We start from the raw sequence: 18,484 nt of genomic DNA, 5'->3' as shown, positions 1-18,484 counted from the left end.
TTCTTTCTCTTAAATTAAAAGTTAAAACCACTCGAGGGAAACCAACTGGACTACCATTTTTCTCAATCTCTAAAGCCACATCGTCGGAAATTTCCCATAATCTCGCCGGAAGAATGAGACGGCCGGCGACTATGAACGTCGACGCGATGACTCGGAAAGTCGCCGTCGATAATCGAATTCCTCTCCGCAATTACTATCGAATCGCCAATAATCTCCTCCGACAGGTTAGCTCTTTTCCAATTGATATACTTAGAACTTTCAATTTTGCTTTTAGTTTGTAACTCATTTAATATAAGCTGTTAAAAATGTAATATCTTTACAACTATAACTATAACTATAACTATGCATTCTGCTCTATCTGGGCCAATTTCATTCCAACAATCAAAACCCCTAAATTTGCTTGCTAATATCCTATGCCAAATTGATTGGGTTGAGCCGTTTATTTGATTTTTCAGTTGGACTTTTAACTATTACTTATATCAACTGGTAAAGGAGGAAGCTTGGAGGAAGCTACAACTGTAACTTTTCCTCAAATCCAAACTAGTTAGTTTCAGCTATAAGAATCAACAAAGTTCGATTACTTCGTTGTTACAAGGATAAAGCTGGAACCTTTATCTTGTTATATAGAGGCTATGTGAATTTTCTTTATCGAATTCTTTTTGTTTGATCCATTTCATTCCGATGTGGAGCAAGTCCCAACTCTTTCATTGTTATGACGATAAACCAGATTTAGAGTTATTGTATGGCCCAAACCCTATATTTGTCTTAAAAATTAACTTAATATGTGCAAATTATTAATAGAACCCTGAAACTCCAAAGAGCTAGAATCCAAAACCCATAAACTTCAAATCCTGGATCAAGCTGGAACCTCTATCTTGACAAATAGTCTCTCTTTGGATTGAGTTTTGTGATTATCTTGTGGTTTGTTTACAGGCCAATATTCACCGTGGGGAGAAGAATATCATAGACTTGTATATAATACTAATGAGATATTCAAGGTGAATGATACTGTGCTGCTTTTACTTTATTTTTGGTGGAATTTTTTTCTAGATTTTCAGATACTTTTCTTTTGCTTGTAATAAGTAACTTAATGGCGTTGTTTGTATTATGTATTGCCAGTTTGGTTACTGAAACAATACCCGACCATCGAGACTACCAAGCTTTGCATCCAGAAGAAAGAGCATTATCGAAAAGGGTCAGTGTATCAGTTTATTGTCTTTAATGGTCCTCTGTGCTGTGTACTAATCATTCTTCTGGATTGCGAGTTGTTCTTTACGTGATCTGGATACAATTTATGATTTTCTGCATCAACTTGATGATGCTTAGATTTTCAAATTTTGTTGTTTGATTGTCTCAGATGCTCTCAACAGTGCTAGATGAACTAGAGGGTTTAAAACCGGAATTCCAGCGCCAGCGGAAAAGAATGGATAAAGCTCAAGCAGCAGCTCAGACTTCCCAACTTAATAATCAGGAGAACCCTCCCTACAGATCAGTTGGAAATTCTTTAGTACGGCCCTATACCAACAATAAAGCATCTTCTGATTATGACAATAAATGGGTATGTAACTACTTGCTTTTATTTTGAGTTTTGGGGTTTTGTTTGATTTGTTGTATTTTATGCCATCAATTTCTTTCACTTTATTTTCACTTTTTCCTTCTTTAGAAATTAGAATGGAAATAACTTGTGATTTATATATGCTCTTTGCTGTCTCATTCATTAACTAGAGTTTAGGTTAATTTTCTCTTTGCTGAAGTCATAGTTTCATAATTCTTTCTCAGTCTCAGTAAAGGACATTGTTTCTTTACTAGCTTGAAATCCTGTGATTTCATGTCCAGCATATATTTGGTTTGCACGATTTCTCAAGGCCTTCTCATTTGGCCTTGTTTTGCTTTCTACACTTTTTCTCTCCTTATGGACCACGAATTTGTATATGATAAAATTTCAGGCCATCAGCAATGCACCTTCATCTTTGTGGAAGCAGAATAAAGATTACTCTGGTGTTTCATCCTCGAGTTCGATCGATATGCAGTTCCAGAAGCTGTGAGTCCAAATTAAGAAAACTACCAATGTCCTTTTTTTTTGTGGTTAAGGGGGAGGAGGTGTGTTCCAGAGGATGGAACAATATCTTTAAATAACTTATTCGTCTTTGTTATCCAGTATCCTTGCTGTTTAGGCAGATCTCGTGCAGAATTGAAATTGGTTATTAAGTTACTTTTCCTAAAGGGTTGATATCATCGAGTTATCCTCTTAATACTGTCAGTTATTCAGTCTATCTGCAAAGTTCTTTTCGCCTAGGGTTTAAATTTTTAGCAATTAAGGTACTTTAGAGTACCTGGTTTTAAGCTTTGCTGGTCATGGTGCAGTTTTACAGCTTGCTATGAAATTCATGTGTTTTAAATTTTCCTGAAAAAGTTTTATCTGGGTTAAGAGAATTTCTTGCTCATGCAATATTGTTGTCATCAGGAAGAAGTGTGTGGAAGTATCACTTCTTAAGCAACACAACTAGTCCCTGTATTTTCGGCAATTTAACTTCTTGATTATTGTGCTAGTCAAGCATGGACATTTTAATTAAAACGGTGCGAGTCTTATTTTCTTCATGAAGTTGTGCGATTCCTCTGAATGTCTGTTGCATAATAGTGTGCATGATAACAGGAAATTTCTTAATTACCTGATGTATAATCTAACTGATTTTTGTATAAACTTATTGTCAGATCTCTCAATTTTCCTGTTCCAAAGCAAGAAACACTGTCAAGGCACTCGCTTTTAGGCCCAAATGGTCTTCATGGTCAATGGTCCGGACCTAGTTCCAAGATAAAGGTATTGTTGAAGTTAAATGGTAGTTTCTTATCTTACTATAAACTTCAGCCTAAATCAACTGTCATAATTTGCTTTCTCCAGGTGAATTACCCAGCATATGCCGATTTAAGTTCAAATGAGCTTTTGAGGTTAGGGCCTTTCCAAAGATTGGTTATTGCTAATTCGGCCTACTCTGATGTCTTGCAAGAGAGTTAATTAAATCCGAGTGTCACTATTCCACAGACATCTAATTTGTATGTTCTTAATTTTCTGTTTCTTCAAGCTGCTTTGGTACAAAATTTTGAATGTTGTCGTGCTATTTTTATAGCCTCAATCAGGTTGCTGATGATGGCTCATTCATGTCTAATGACACTGGCTTGAAGGTGGATAAGTCTCCTATGGAATCGGTTCTTTCTTTGGATGATGGACGGTGGTTACACCCTTCTGAGGATTCTTGTTCTCCATTTTTTGATGATATGCGGAGTGATCATAGTCCTTTAAGTAACTTAAGGCAGCCTTCGCCGCCTCCCGTTCTGGCGCAAATACAACAAGAATTTCATCCCATATCTCCATCCAAAGTTGCAGATCCAAGACCTGGACCAGCTAAGTCCTTTCAGGATGGACCACCTGGTTCAAACTCTTATCAACATTTGCATGTTGTAAGTTGTTTTTATTTTACTTCATTTAGGTTCCTGTATCTCTGACCCATAAAATCAGAGAGCAACCTTCATCTTTATAGAAATTGTTTGAATTGGAGGATTTTTAGCCGTTTATCGATCAGCTTTGCTTGGTATAATTTGCATGAGTATAACCCTCGTTATTTTTCTTTTACACTGCAGCCAGTGAGACTGATGGAAGATTTCTTAAGATTAGCTCGAGAAAATACAGCAAAGAATTTAGAAACTTGTGCTGTTCTTGCAGGTTCACTGGTATGGAGCAAAATGCTTGGTCTGAAATTTATAAGCTCTATTTATCTGTTGTCTCATATGCGTGGTGTTTTTGTTGTGTATTTCTTAACTTGCAGAGGAACCGTGTTTTTCACATCACTACTCTTATTGTCCCAAAGCAGGAGTCAACTTCAGATTCTGTAAGATGAATTTTATATTTCATCTACAGGGATATACTAGATTTATGCTTGAACTTTACCCCTAATATTCAGAAAGCAGAACTGACCGTCCTTTAGGACCGGAAAAGTATAAGTGCAGCATTGAAGCGTCTTTGCATCTTGAATTTGAAAAAGATGAACCAAGCTTGTAAATTTTAGGAGCTTTGTCTCTTTGGGATTACTTACGAAATTTATACTTTTATATTTAAATATCCTGAAACATGGTGAATTTCTGGAAAAAAGGGCTCATTGTGTTTTTTGATTCCCTCTTTCATAATAAAGCATAGGAGAAAGGTGAGAAATATTAACATTAGTTGGTAGTTTCTGCATGTGCTGCATATATAAAAAGGAACGAAAAATCTTATAAGTTTATGCTTTGCTGCTTTAAACCTATAAAGAAAATAGTTCATACAAGTCAAAAAATACAACAATTAGATATGCTTAGGAAGTAATGCTTTTGACATCATATGGAATGGTTTAACCTTGTTTCTGAAGCACTGCTTTTGATATCCAGTGTTCAACATTGAATGAAGAAGAAATTTTTGAGGTTCAGGACAAGCTCTCTCTCTTTCCTCTTGGTTGGATACATGTAAGTGTCACTAGTAGCTGTGGCTATATTGCTTGGTCAACATCTGTGTTTTACTATTGAATTTGAAATTTTGACCAACGAAGTGCTTATGTTGTGTGTGGAATTGAGATTAGTAGATGAATATAGAAAGGATTAGTGGATGAATATATTTCAGCTGACGTTATGTTTTGCTTCTTTCGAATTGTTTGGAATCTGTTTTATTGATGCCTTCATATACAACATGTACTTCTCTGTCTCTGTCTTGCACAAATTTCCAGCGATGCAACTCTCCATCTATACTTAAAGACTCAAATCCTCATTGTAACCAATCAAATGTTTTTTTTTTTTTCATTTTATCATTGTTTAATTCTAAAGTTACTTCATTTGCGTTGCATAATAAGGGAACTCTCACACGGTATGTTGACATGGTTGATGGTTCTAATTTACTTATTTAAATTCCAAAGATATTGTGGTGATGCTAGTGACAATTTTATATTTTTGAAGAATGTTGGCTGTGCATGAATTTCATTATTTTGTGAACAGTTTAGTGGTTACTTTTGCTTGATTGTTCTATGATCTTCTTATATCTTGCCTTTCTCAAGTTTTCTTGATCAGCTGCATATAATGGTAGTAATTAGCTATAAAATTAGCTGCATGTAATGATAGGAAATTAGCAATACCAGACTAATTTGTCTTTAATGATGTAGTGTCAATTATTCTTTGTTTTTCTTTGACTTAGAGGTCATTTCATGTGATATTAAAAATACGATAATAAATAATCCAGTTTGCATAGTTTTGGCCTTCCATTTTGGTATATACTCTTGGTTTTTGGGTTAGACTCAGATTCTTTCACATTGTCCCACAGAGCTTTCTTATTTTACTTTCTCAAATGTAGAGCATTAGATACTCTCTCGTTCTCTTCCCCTTCCATATTCTAAGCGGTACCTCAAGCAAATTTGTTTCTTGAACTCGTAACTCTGCATTAAATTTCATGTGTGAAACACACAAGGGTGTGACCAACCGGTCAATGAAGTGGGTAAAAGATATGGGAGACTAGGGTTTAACTCCTAAGTCCTAACAGAGAAAAAAAAAATGTTTAAGTGATTATTTCCCATTTGCCTCAGTTTTGGTGGGCAGTGTTATCATGTACTTGTGTTGGTGGGAAGTAACATGTATACGGTGAAATGGTTGAGGTGCATGCGAGCTGGCTTGGATATTGCCGTTATTTGAAAAAATTCACATGTGAACCTTAAACTCGAGTTACACATGTTCGGAGGTATGAGCTAGATAGTGTCTCGCATTAGGTATATAAAGCATCTAAAGGGGTTTATAAAGGTTTTGAACACTCTACCTGTAGCCTTGAGGTTTTGGATTGGGTTTTCAGCTTCTTTCATACTCTTAGGGGCTGTTTGGTTTGGATTGTACTAGATATAATCTTTACATAAATGTCAACATAAGTTTGGTTGCTCCTTTTTGTTTTCCCCATGAATAATACTTGCATAACATAAGTTTTGTGGGAATCTAGGTATTACTTTGTGTTCTTGAGCCGAGGGTTTATCAGAAACAACCTCTCTATCTCTATGAGGTAGGGGTAAGGTCTGCGTACACTCTACCCTCCCCAGACCCCATTTATGGGATCAAACTGGATTATTTTTTTTTTGTTGTTGTTGTATTACTTTGTGTGAGATATAATGTGGAATAAGAATGTGAGTATTAGTAATGCATGGATTAAAATGCTAAAATGACCAAACTAACCCTCGTACTAATCAGAAGATTTTAATTTTGTTTTTAAAAGGTAAACAAATAGTTTAAAGTATACATTGTATACTAATGTGCAATATATCAAGCTAAACACTCAATAAGTAATTATACAGTCCCTTCATTACTAATTCCCCCATTATAGTACTTGCGTTACTAATCATTGCATTATTAATCTTTTCATATTTTGTCTCAAAACCTAACGTCAATGGGATTTGATCCTAGTTGGAAGAGAAATTACCAAAGGCCTAGCACTCCTTCACGCTAAGCGCCAATGAAGTTCTTATTTGAGTGAAAAAGAAAAATACTCTCTTTCATATACGTCAACAACAACATACCCAGTAAAATCCCACTAGTGGGGTCTGGGGAGGGTAGGATGTACGCAGACCTTACCCCTACCCCGGACTCTCTTTCATATCTATTTGAAAAAAAAACAGAGACTACTCTCTTTCACATTCAAGAAACAACTCCCAAAGATTCTTTCGTCGGGAAAGATACCGGAGCTTTTGGATTCAGGAAACAACTCCCAGAGATCTTTTTTCTTTAGGAAGATATAGAAGCGAAACAATCAACCTTTTGACACTTTATTAGGATCGAATTAATATTAAATTATTAATATCAAACAGAAATCTAAATGGGGCGTAGTCAGCGAAGGACAACTCAATACCCTCATTGAGGTTAAGTGGTAAGGCAATGGGTTTTGGTCTCACTATTCGGAGGATCGGCATGTAACTTGTTCATATGTCATTACTTGTTATGAAACTCATGAGAATTTTTTATTTCATAATTGGCTAAAATCTAGGATGTTGAAAGAAAAGGATGAATCATATACATACAAACTTGCAGAATGATGTAAATGCACCACCTAAGTTGCTTGACTGCTCGTATCTTGATATGTTTAGTACCGTTGTCAATGAATTGTTGTGTTTCTTATTTGTTTGCAGACACATCCATCACAAACCTGTTTTATGTCATCAGTTGACCTGCACACTCATTACTCATATCAGGTAATAAGCAATGTTCTTGTGTTATTAACCTCTGGATTTCTATGGACAGGATCTAGATGTCTTTTTGTTTTTCTTGGGAATATATTGGTGCATATAGTTTTCAAATTGTTGAAGTCCATCCACTCAAGTCTAATGGTGAAATGATAGAATGTAACTTTACACATATCTAACAATTGGTGGTTTCTTATTGAGGTGTGTGCATTAAGCACCTTTTACTTGTGTCAGAAGGCTTTGCTATAGATTGTAAATCTTTTTTATTACATGAGAAGAACGTATGTGAAATTATCTAATCAAAGATGTTCATTCCGTGTTCATAAAAAGGAGAGATGGTTGGCATCTCCCCCGGCAGGGACGGGAACAGCCTTCGGGCTTTACCTGTTACCAGACACATCCGGTCTTTTCGTCTTTCATGAGCTGAGGGTCTATCGGAAACAACCTCTCTACCTTCAAGGTGGGGGTAAGGTCTGCGTACACACTATCCTCCCCAGACCCCACTTGCGGGTACATTGGGTTTGTTGTTGTTAAAGATGTTCATTCCATGGGATGAAAATTGATTTCTGACTGTTCTTCACCAAAAGTACTTTCTTTTGACTCTTGACACTGTTTCTTCCGGCTCATTTTTGTAGATTATGTTGCCAGAAGCCATTGCAATAGTGATGGCTCCTACAGACAAAGAGAGGTATGATGCCATTATGTCTCTGGTATTGCTCAAGTAGCTGTTTAATTGTAAAAAAGGTTCCGCTGTCCCATTTTTTTTCTTTTAATATGATTTCTGATATACATTGTGAACATACGCGCACACACACACTTCTCTCTCATATACATGTAATGTATATGAGTGCTCTTATATTTAGATTTGCATTTTGGTTTCTATATTCAAATGCGCAGCGGTATCCGTAGTGGAGTTTTTTTCCTAAATAATTCTATTTTGATTCTTAATTCCAGCATTTACCGGGGCTGAGGGCTAGAGCTCCCTGCATTCCACAACTGAAGTGGAGGGTTCAAACCCCCCCCCCCCCCCCCCCCGAAAAAAATTAAATTCCATTGTTAATTTGAAATGTTTCTGGAAAGCTTGCCTGGACTAAGCTCACTTCTAAAGAAGTCACTTAATTATTGAAGGACTTTAACTAGAGTCAAAATTCTGATAATTCTAGAGTACTAATAAGACCTATAAAGTTGAAAGAGCAGGATACATAATCATATACCATACATTATTGAGATGTTAGAAAGGCCACTTAATGGATACTGATTGCAGTTTCATTTCTTGTGACAGCCCTCATGGTATATTTCATTTGTCTGATCCTGCTGGTGTGTCTGTTATCCGGAATTGTCAGCAGCGTGGTTTTCATCCTCATGAGGAGCCTGAGGATGGAAGTCCAATATATGAACACTGTTCTCATGTCTATATGAATGCAAACATGAAGTTTGATGTTATAGACCTTCGTTAACCTTGCAATTTTATGAACCTTGGAAGGGCATATAGGAGTAAATGTTACAGAGATGGTTGTATAGAAGCTTGATGTTATATACCTTGTATATTCATTCACAGGGATCCAAGAATACAAGCTTATTTCAGATGAGCGATTGTATATTTTGTTTTTCCTTCTTATCTTAAGAATTTTTTGTTATACATTAGGAATGAGGGCTTTTGGTTTCGCAATTCACATTGTTTCTCTAGACCATATTGCCATGAATTTTATGATTCATGATAAACAGCTGTTGTAACCTGAGCAATCTAATGGAGTCTTTATCAATCTTTGCAAGGCTTAAATTCACGTGTGCTTTTTGACATTTTGGAAAAAAGCTACCAGTGGATAATCTTTTGCTAAACGTGATTTTTAGAGTTTTTAGACTTTACTTTGTTTACCATATAGTTTTAGTGCCAGTTTGTCAAGAAGTTATAAGATGCATTCGCAAAGGTATAAGATTTTAAAATAGATTGGTAAACTAGTAAATAGACACTCAAATGTAATTAACATTTGTGTTGTAGGTTTTCATTTTTTTTTATGAGCAAAACAAACGATTTTAGTGATGCTGCCTCCAAGCATGTACTCAGTGTAGGAAGTCTAAGGAATCCAGAATGCTATCGGTTTATAAAATTCAAAAGAGATGGCTTTAAACATGTGCGTCCTCCGCTCCTTTATATTTCTTCTCAAGTCGAAATTCCAAATTCATTCCCAGTGATCATTTTGTCTTCGCGTACAACATAAAGATCTCATCACCATCCATTTTATTGTTAAGAATAAAAGAAGAAAGATTACGATTGAAAAACCATTGGTATTTGCTGCGAATATCATTATTCCATCTTTCCAATTATGATTGATTTGATTAGCTTCTTCCCTGGTGCTAACAGTTGTTCTTCATTCCATATCTACCTTTGAGTACTTTCCAGAACTCGTTATCTTCTCTATATCTTTGAACACAAGATTCCTAATGCATAAGCAGCTTTATCACCACCAGTCCTATAATATCGCAAATAAAAATTCCTTCGCCTTCGCTCAGTTCCTCCTCCTTCTGATCTTCCCTCTTTAAAACACCAGCTAAAGTCATTCCTCCGTGTGACCGAGGCTTTGAGAGGAATGAGGAAGAAGGGAGACAACCTCTGTGTGAGGAATGCAAATAAAAAAAAAGAGGCAAAATATATAAATGGCCCCTCTAAGTTATCCACAACGGTCATTTAAACACCTCAACAAACCTATTTATCAACTAGACACCTCAAGCTATTTTTTAATGTGTCTCTCAAACCCTTCAAACTGACATGCAAAATGTGTGGACTACACTCTGTTGCAGCAAGTGAAGCCTTTCAAAATTGTGTTTATTTTTTTTTCTTTTTTTAATTTAACCGGTGGAGCCCACTTATCCTACCCCTTCTTCTCCAAAATTTTCTTCCACTATCTTCTCCACCTTAACCCACTAATCTCAACGCCACACTTCACCATTAAAAGGAAGTCCCAGCATAATTAAAGTTAGAAGAGCAGCAGCAATCACAATTTCAGAACAAGATGGCAAACAAAGAGAGAACAAAGCATAGCTAGTTCGCTGACTGTTAGAAGATATTTCTACTACCAAACAAATTACACGCTTCAACGGAAAATGTGCAGAGAACATATCAAGGAAAGCAGATAATACGTAGTTTAGACAAATAAAATAGACAAGATCATAAGTTTCAACGGGAACTTCGCCCAAAAAATCATCCACTGCTGCCGTCGAAGTTGGTCACCGGATGGCTGGCAGTCACTTCTCTCTCCTCCCTCGTTCCCTCTCGTCTGCCTCTGCTTTGCCATCAAACCTGGTCGGATCCGCCGGAAAAAAAAGGGAAACACCGACGACCACCATTTAAATCGGTTGGTTCCAGCTTGAAACCTTCAGATTTGCCCAAATCTGACTAAAAAGGGAGAGGAGGGGTCTGATTTGGTTTTTGCTTTTTTATTAATATTGTGTTTCTCTTTTCCTTTTATATTAATATAATAAGTTAGATTTTTTTAAGAAATTACGGGTGTTATCTTTTGATTTGTTAACTTTCCATGTAACCCAAGCACCAGTGTGCATAAGACACATTAAAAAATAGCTTGAGGTGTCTACTTGATAAATAGATCTGTTGAGGTGTTCAAATGAACGTTTGTGGACAACTTGGAGAGGCCATTTATGTATTTCGCCAAAAAAAAAAAAAAAACTTACAATAGAGAATTCGTGGAAAATGGCGATTGGGTCGGCAGAAACGTCGGGAAGGTTATGAGATTTCTTTTTTAAATCTGAAAATATTAGACTTATATAGGTTGAAGCTAAAGTGTAATAAGTAAAATATTAGGGATAAAGAATTTTTCCCCTTAACTTTATAATTCCGTTTAAGCACTAATTAAGCATGAAGGTCCATCAAACAATAATTAAAACACGAAAAACACGAAGGTCAATTGACAACTCAAGCTTGAAAGGGAGTTATATGGACAAGAGGATTTTATTGGCCAAAAGGCAACTTTAAAGTTTAACCAACAAATTTGTAAGTGCAGATCTTCCAGAATTGGAGGAAGCAATAGAAAGAAGGCGATTCCACAATTCAAATACTAGTTACATTTGACATAAAAAATGAATATTACCTACTTTTGTCAGCTGCCGATTGAAATTCAATTTATGCTTCACCGTTGCCTCCAATTCGAACCGATTGGTCTAGTAGATCTTTTAAATCAAAACTAAATGGTTCTATGATTTTTCCTAAATCAGATTATCAGAATCTAAACACCGGTGGCAAAAAGAAATATAAATGTTTATCCTAAAAATTGGATAACAATTAAACTTACAATGTGGTTTTAAGGACACGTGATTTCACCTAATATCAATTAATGAATACGAAAATTAGTAGCAGAAATTAACAATAAAATTAAGCAAACCAGTGTTTGAACGGAGTTCAGCCCTCGAGTTGAATACCCTCGAACTGATCGATGCAGGAATAGTTAAAAATGTAGCAATCTAATAAACAAGAATATAAGCCAGATAATATTGTATTGCTTTGATATGCGTGAATGTCAGGTCCTTACAAAATGATTAGGACCCTCTTTATATAGTAGAAGGAATCCTATCTATGGTATAATTCTAATTACAGAAGTAAATCCTATGATTAGCCTAAACAACTGCCTTTGATTTGATCTGTTCCGAGATTCTCGCCATGATCTTCGACTAGTCACGAATATCTTGATTGTGCTTTGCTCGGAGTCTGCGCTGTTAGGTCTCGATCGCTGCCGATCTCGATCTCGACAAGCACTTCGATTCTCGAACTCGGTACCATGCCTTCGTCACTTCGATCTGCTCCACTTACGAGGCTAACCCTCGATGCAACTCCCTGGTCTCGATCAAATAGTAGAATCAGGTAGGCCCGATTTTAACCGTATACAAATAGTTCCCTCATTTCTTGGAATGTAATGAGAAGAAACAAATTGAGCCTTCGATTTTATACTCCGACCTTTCATGACATCATCTTTGTGACGTAAGCGGCGAAAGTGATTGAAACGTCCTGTCGGTACAGTTCCCAAAGCCATTAATGAGCGTCAGTTGGTGGTCGCCTTTGAACCGCTGCCATGAATCGCTTAAATAGGACCTTTTTCTCATTGATTCAATCTTTACTTTCACTTCGTTCTAATCCCTTAAGCTTTTTACATCTTTTAAGCTCTTTATTTCTTCAAAATCTTCAAGCTTTGTTATCAACTTTCCCTCAAAACACCAAGCCTTACTCTCCTTTTTTTTCTTTAAACTTATACAAAAATGGAAAAAACGTTATCAAAGACTGTTCCTCAAAAGGAAAAAACTACTTCATCGCAGCTGGCTGTCGCGCCCTTTTTTTTCCCTCTTTGCATCGGAAGATCGGGTTTATGACATTTTTGGGTATAGGACAACTCATTCCTTTTGGGAACAGGGTTTTTTGCATTTTTTGAAGAGTCGCCACCTAATGATTTAAGGTGCATTAGGACACCTATAGGGTTCACTTCTAAGTTTGTTTGATAACCAGAGATTGGGTAAGGGCTTGAAATTATCCTAAGGGGAAGGTGTTAGGCACCCCTCATGATCCACTAGTGTGGTTCCCGGCCAGACAGTTTTTGTGAGTTTGTGCAATTTAGCAAACAAACAGGTATGGGCTCAAATAGTAGGGGATTTAAATACATAAGAGTTTGAAAACAATTAGAAGGCGAATTTCGAAAAGAAAGAGTTACAGTTCTACAAATACTTGAAAATATAAAAGAGGAAAAGGGGGGGGGGGTCCTAGGTTTATTTATAATATGGATCACGTTAATGCGATACCCGATATGACACTCCTCAGAAGAGGGGATACACGAGGTATTAGCGCACCGGTCATCATATCCATATCTACCCTCCCCATCCCGTTAAGGTATTAAAACGCGAATTGGTCTCGACCACTATTGCATGCTATTACCTGTCCTATTCCTATCAGCCCTGGAGGAACTTAGTACTACTATTCCTAAAGGGGAGGGATATTAGGCTGACTTTAGGTTTCAAAAGGTGAAAAATCTAAGGCGACATACAAAAACATATAGTACTGCACATTAGGGGAAACATGTAAACAAATAAAAGGCTCATGTATACCTCCTCAAACAAAACACATAAATAGCATGACTTAAACATACATTTAGGGTCTGAATTTAAAAATACTAAAGGCGAGGGGAGTTTTAATTGTTGAAGCAGACCAGTTTATTACATAACTCAGATAAGAAGTCCGAATCAGGCATGCCTGCTGGTTGTAGCAATTACCAATTAATAAAAGCGGATTCAGTCCTATTGTCGTTATCACCTAAGGCTTGCCTAAGTGTTTGGCTGAGATCCTATAAACATGATATCTATTACTGATTCAGAATATGGCAAAGCAATAACCATTTTAAAACAAACGATTTGAGATCCTACAAGCATGCTTTCTAAACCGTATTAATAGAAGGTGAGAGAGTTGTTTAAAAACTAGTTGAGAACAATATGAATTAGGCTTATTTTAAACTAGACTAGTTTCAGATCCTGTAGGCATGATATCTATTATTGCTGATTTAATTCCTATAGACATGATATCTAGTTGAACATGTAATGAAGCAGGTAGAATTTACTCGCAATTCCTATAGGCATGATTTCTATAAAAGGGTACTAATTTTAAACTACTGGACATGATGCCAGACGATAACTAGTTAGATCCTAAGAACATGGTGTCTAAGTGCGGTAATGCAGAATCTAAGACAAGTCCTCTAGACAAGTTCTCTAAATGCAGAGTTAAGCATGCAGAATTTAAACGAGTCCTATAGACAGGTTCTCTAAATGCAGAGTTAAGCATGCCGAATTTTAGGTCCTATAGGCATGATATCTACCCTTAAGCATGCACAATTACCCAGCCCTTTTCACTAGCCAAACCCCAACATTTATTACAAATTATTACAAACTGAATAACGAATTACATTATAAAAGTGTAAAGAAAGAAAAAAAAAGTTACAACTAGAGGAAGCCTGATTCTTGACTTCCTCTCTGAGTTATGGAATAAACCACCTCAAAATGCCATTTGTTTCAAAGCCTTTCTCAGACCTGGGTGTGTCAAAGTTTCCTAAGGGTCTCAAGAGACCTCGGGCAGTGCTTACACCCAAGTTTGCACAACTAGACAGGAATGAGTGCAGTGTGGAAGGGCCAACCCTTATGTGTCCAAGTTTAGAGGGAGCTCATGGGTCCCAAGGCAAGGCTCACACAAGAGGGGCGGAACCTAAGTCTAAGAGTATAGTGGAAGTGCAGGAGCAGAGTGTTGTTTAACACTGGGTTGAGAATAGTAAGGGGGTAAGGGTAATTTGAAAACAGTAGTAATAAAGTTAACACTACAGAATCAACATTTTGATACAAAGGGGTTAGGGGTTTGGGAGTTCATTACAGGAAGCATATGACCCTAGGAGGGGGTCAGGTTTTGGACATGCACAACAATAGATGATGCTGGCATGCCCATAAACCAGCCAGAGAATACAATACATAGAGGGGATATGAAGGATATAACCCCAGGGAGGGTCAGGTTTGGGTCATGCACAACAATGTCTAATGCTGACATGCTCTCAAACCAACCAAAGAATACAACCACATAGGGGATATGGGGGTTTGGGATTCATAAGTCATAATAAGTGACTGACAGAATTCATACATAAGGAAAAACATTAATTCAGAAAGGAAAGGGGCATATTACAACATGCTTAATAATGGAACTTGATTAAACACAAGCAGGAAACATGCATGAGTGCAAGAAATAGTAAAAAAACATGTTGATGCTGAAGATTAATTAGAACATACCAGTAAAGAAGCAAATACAGAAAAAGGTAAGCAAATTTCCCACAACCTAGCCTTGGCTTTCAACCAGCTAGGTAAGGCAGCAACACAAGTAATAGCAGAGAAAAGAGAGTTTTGAGTGAAGTGTGTATTCTGAACTCAAGTGTTCATTTTTTTAAAGAAGTGGGGTGCCGAGTATTTATAGTTTTGAAAATATGCGAGAAATAAGGTAATAATAAAGTTTCACTATAAATATGGAAACAACAACAGTCAGAATCAATTAACCAAGTGATTCCCCTTTAATCAAGAGATCACTTGTTTAACGGGGGTAACAGATTCAAAAATAAAGAAAGAGGAATCAGTTTGTAGGCAGACTGATTATTGCCATAAAAGGGGTAGTAAAAGCATTAAGTAAGCAATCAAGTCTAAGTACAAAAATATGCTTATTTTGGGAAAGGATTCAGTAAGGCAAAATATCATAATAAAGGAAAAGAATCAATTAACTTTAAATATGCGAGTGAAATTAGAGTTCATAAAAGAAAAGTTCTGAAATCAGTCACAAGATCGAGATCAATCAAGGAAGTAACATGCTTTTGCACTTTAGTATTTAAATAGAGTGAGTAGAGACACCAGACATGTGAGGCCAAACCCATTGGCAAAAGAAACAACATACAGAAATAGGCATAAGTTTCAGTAGTAAAGCAAACATTCGAAGCATAGTAATCAAGTAGGTCAAGTCACATTGAGTCAACAATGGAGAAAACAAAGTATCAAAAACATGCAAAGGTATCACATTAGCAGATGAGAAAACCTTTTGTAAAGTTAGGGTTTCAAGCATAGTCGAGTTTTAAAGATAATAAAACCCAGAATTAAAGGAATCACATAAAGAAAAAGAGATTCTGAAACAAGGAACTTCAAATCGAGTCAGGTATTCAAACAAACAGTTTCAGACCCAAGACATAGTTTTTTTTTTCAACAATAGTCGAGCTTAAAAGATGATAAACAAATAAATCAAACAAAAACTTAACCAAAAAAGCACTCATCTAACAAACAGCCAAAAGAAAGGTTTTTTAACATGCTAACTCAGATAGAAAAACAACATGAGCAAAACATAGAAAGATTAAACACGTTAAAATCAGAGAATAGATTTTGAAATAACTTAAACCTAATCGGAAAAAATAAAGAGTCGTTTTGAGAGAAAAGTTAAAGAAACTTCTAGAAAATGCTTAAAAGTTCAAGGTAAGCATAGATCTAAGGTAGATTTGAAAGAAATCAAAAAAATATTAGAAATTAGGGTTTCAAAAAACCCAGAAAAGGTAAGAAAGGTCCTAAAATTTACCGATCTAACTAGGAGAGTCAAGGATCTGACTCGAGCGGCGATGGCTGGACGGAGAAAGGTTAAGGATGACCGGAGAAGAGCCATGAGCTGAAATCGAACAAGGACTGGACTAGACTCCTTCAAGGTCTGGCCTTGAAACCATAAGAACAAATACATAGAAGCCATGGAAGGCTGGTATATGCCTCAACTGACCATAGAAGGCCATGGATTAGGTAGGTATTAGGGTAGGGTGAGAGGGCGATGACTAGGGTTCATGAGAGTTTCAGAGAGAGTTGAGAGAGGAGGGGGTTTCAAGAGCAGTGGTAGGTGGGAAGTGAATTAGGTTAAGGGGTTGGTTTGGGTTACAAATGGTAAGGGCAGCCGGTGGCCGTTGATCTAAATGATCAACGGCTGGGATTTAAAGGGTTAGATGGGGATCCAGGTCTGGGTCGGTTTAATTTGAAATTGGGTCGGGGTAAATTGGGTTCAAATTGGGGTTCAAATTATGCTGAAATTGAAATGAAATCTGGCTAGATTTTAAATAGCCATTTCCCCATTTATTTTATAAAAAGTAGCAAATTAAATTCTGGAAATAAAATTGAAAGTACTAGAATGATTTATAACATATAATTATCAATTTAAAAATACTGGACTTAATTTTTATAACCATAAACGCAATTAAATCTTAAAAGAGGCCAATATTGCAATTATATGCAATTTTGCTTTAAAAATACTAAATAAATTTGTTAAAAAATATGCAAAAATTATCTTCGCTATATTTTAGCATAAATATGAGAATCAAATAAATGAATCACCAAAATGATAATTGTTATGAATTATTTTTTTTATGAATAAAATAGGAAAATAAATTGGTTTAAAAATCTTTAAAAAAATATTAAAACATTTGGACATACTTATATAGCATACAAATGATATTTTGAAGGTATTTTGCATATTAGAAAATATATAGGGAAAAATTGGGTATCAACAGCTGTCCCTCTTTACCCGGGATGGATGAAAGAGTTGTCGGGTAAAGATATGATGGCCAATTTTGACCGAGCTAAATGGTTCGGGGAGGTTTAGGCCGCGCCCTGGCTTTTGAGCTGCCTACATATCCCTAGTTTTACAGGAATTAAGCCATATGTAGTTTAGGATCCGTCGGCGGAGTATGCCGTTGGAGATTTTTCGAGAATGGACGCAATATCTAGGGTCGAGTGAGTGGCACGTTTATGGGAAGGGTTAAGATAAGTCTGTGGGAATTGGAGCGGGATCGCTCCTGCCGAGATGACTGTTGCTCGCGCAGTGTACCTGCAATTTAGAAACACTACTAGCGTATACCGTGCATGAATTTAAACATGATGCAAATTCCCGTCGGACCATGAATCTTTGTTGGCCCAAGAATAGGTGAAGTTTTGAAGAATGACAAATGAACTCAGTCATGGACCAGGTCCATCTTGTGAAGCACTGTCATGATCAACCTACACATGTGAGATGCACGTGAAGGAGATAAGTCCTACTGATTAAGCAACAATATCTCTTGATCTGATCGAGAAGGTTGCATATTGGATAAGGGGAGAAAGTTTCTTTATATGAAGAGAACACAATCCGAATAAAGAAAGTATTAGAGTTTGATATCTTCAAGGACTCAACTACGATAGAAGATCAGAAAATGAGTCCCAATCAAACTCTGATTTCTAACCTATTAAATGATAGTGATTGTTCTCTTTTACAGGTATTGCACAAACGCAGAAGTTAAACTAAATTGAAAGGAAAGAGCAAGGCGATTTTGCAAGCAATTTATGTGAGATTTGAGTGTGCACTCCAGAAGCTACTTGAACGAGATAGAAGAACCAGTTCCATTGTGTTTTTTCTTATTCTAGTTCAATTGTAGTAGGTGGTGTAAAGTTGTACCTTTCAGCTTTCATAGAAGCAATTGTATTAGGTACTTTGAGTGTTCAAGTTATAAGCTAACTTGAAGTTGTCGCAACAGTTGAGGCTGTGTGCTACAAGGGATTAGAGTTAATCCTTACGTTTACAAAGAGTTTTTGTAAATGCTGTTTTGGCTCAGTGATTTTAGTGGAAGTTTGGTAAAATCCTATTGAGTAGTACGTCGTGGTTTTTTCACCTTTTGAGCAAAGTGTTTTTCACGTAA

The 18,484-nt window shown here is 36.4% G+C and overlaps 1 protein-coding gene and 1 pseudogene across 1 annotated transcript; both read left to right on the top strand.

Annotated features, from left to right (window-relative positions):
• On the top strand, positions 1-8,992 carry LOC104212656 (AMSH-like ubiquitin thioesterase 3). The gene is made up of 14 exons (XM_009761992.2): positions 1-224; positions 934-998; positions 1,120-1,195; positions 1,358-1,558; positions 1,947-2,041; positions 2,713-2,818; positions 2,900-2,946; positions 3,126-3,456; positions 3,637-3,726; positions 3,822-3,884; positions 4,417-4,491; positions 7,173-7,235; positions 7,862-7,914; positions 8,509-8,992. Exons 1-14 carry the CDS (start codon positions 114-116, stop codon positions 8,681-8,683), a joined length of 1,551 nt encoding a protein of 516 aa, XP_009760294.2. The 5' UTR covers positions 1-113; the 3' UTR covers positions 8,684-8,992.
• On the top strand, positions 7,543-7,636 carry LOC138878818 (U6atac minor spliceosomal RNA; annotated as a pseudogene).
• Positions 8,993-18,484: the final 9,492 nt, after the last annotated feature.

The sequence above is a fragment of the Nicotiana sylvestris genome, chromosome 9 (assembly GCF_000393655.2).
Source record: "Nicotiana sylvestris chromosome 9, ASM39365v2, whole genome shotgun sequence".
Classification (NCBI taxonomy): domain Eukaryota; kingdom Viridiplantae; phylum Streptophyta; class Magnoliopsida; order Solanales; family Solanaceae; genus Nicotiana; species Nicotiana sylvestris.
This window is presented reverse-complemented; position numbering and strand designations above follow the sequence as displayed.

Excerpts from the sequence above, each read along its gene's own strand:
- LOC104212656 (XM_009761992.2), top strand. The coding sequence starts at position 114 with ATGAGACGGCCGGCGACTATGAACGTCGACGCGATGACTCGGAAAGTC. Across the intron at positions 1,559-1,946 it reads CTGATTATGACAATAAATGG|GCCATCAGCAATGCACCTTC; the intron begins GTATGTAACTAC and ends ATAAAATTTCAG. Across the intron at positions 7,915-8,508 it reads GCTCCTACAGACAAAGAGAG|CCCTCATGGTATATTTCATT; the intron begins GTATGATGCCAT and ends TTCTTGTGACAG.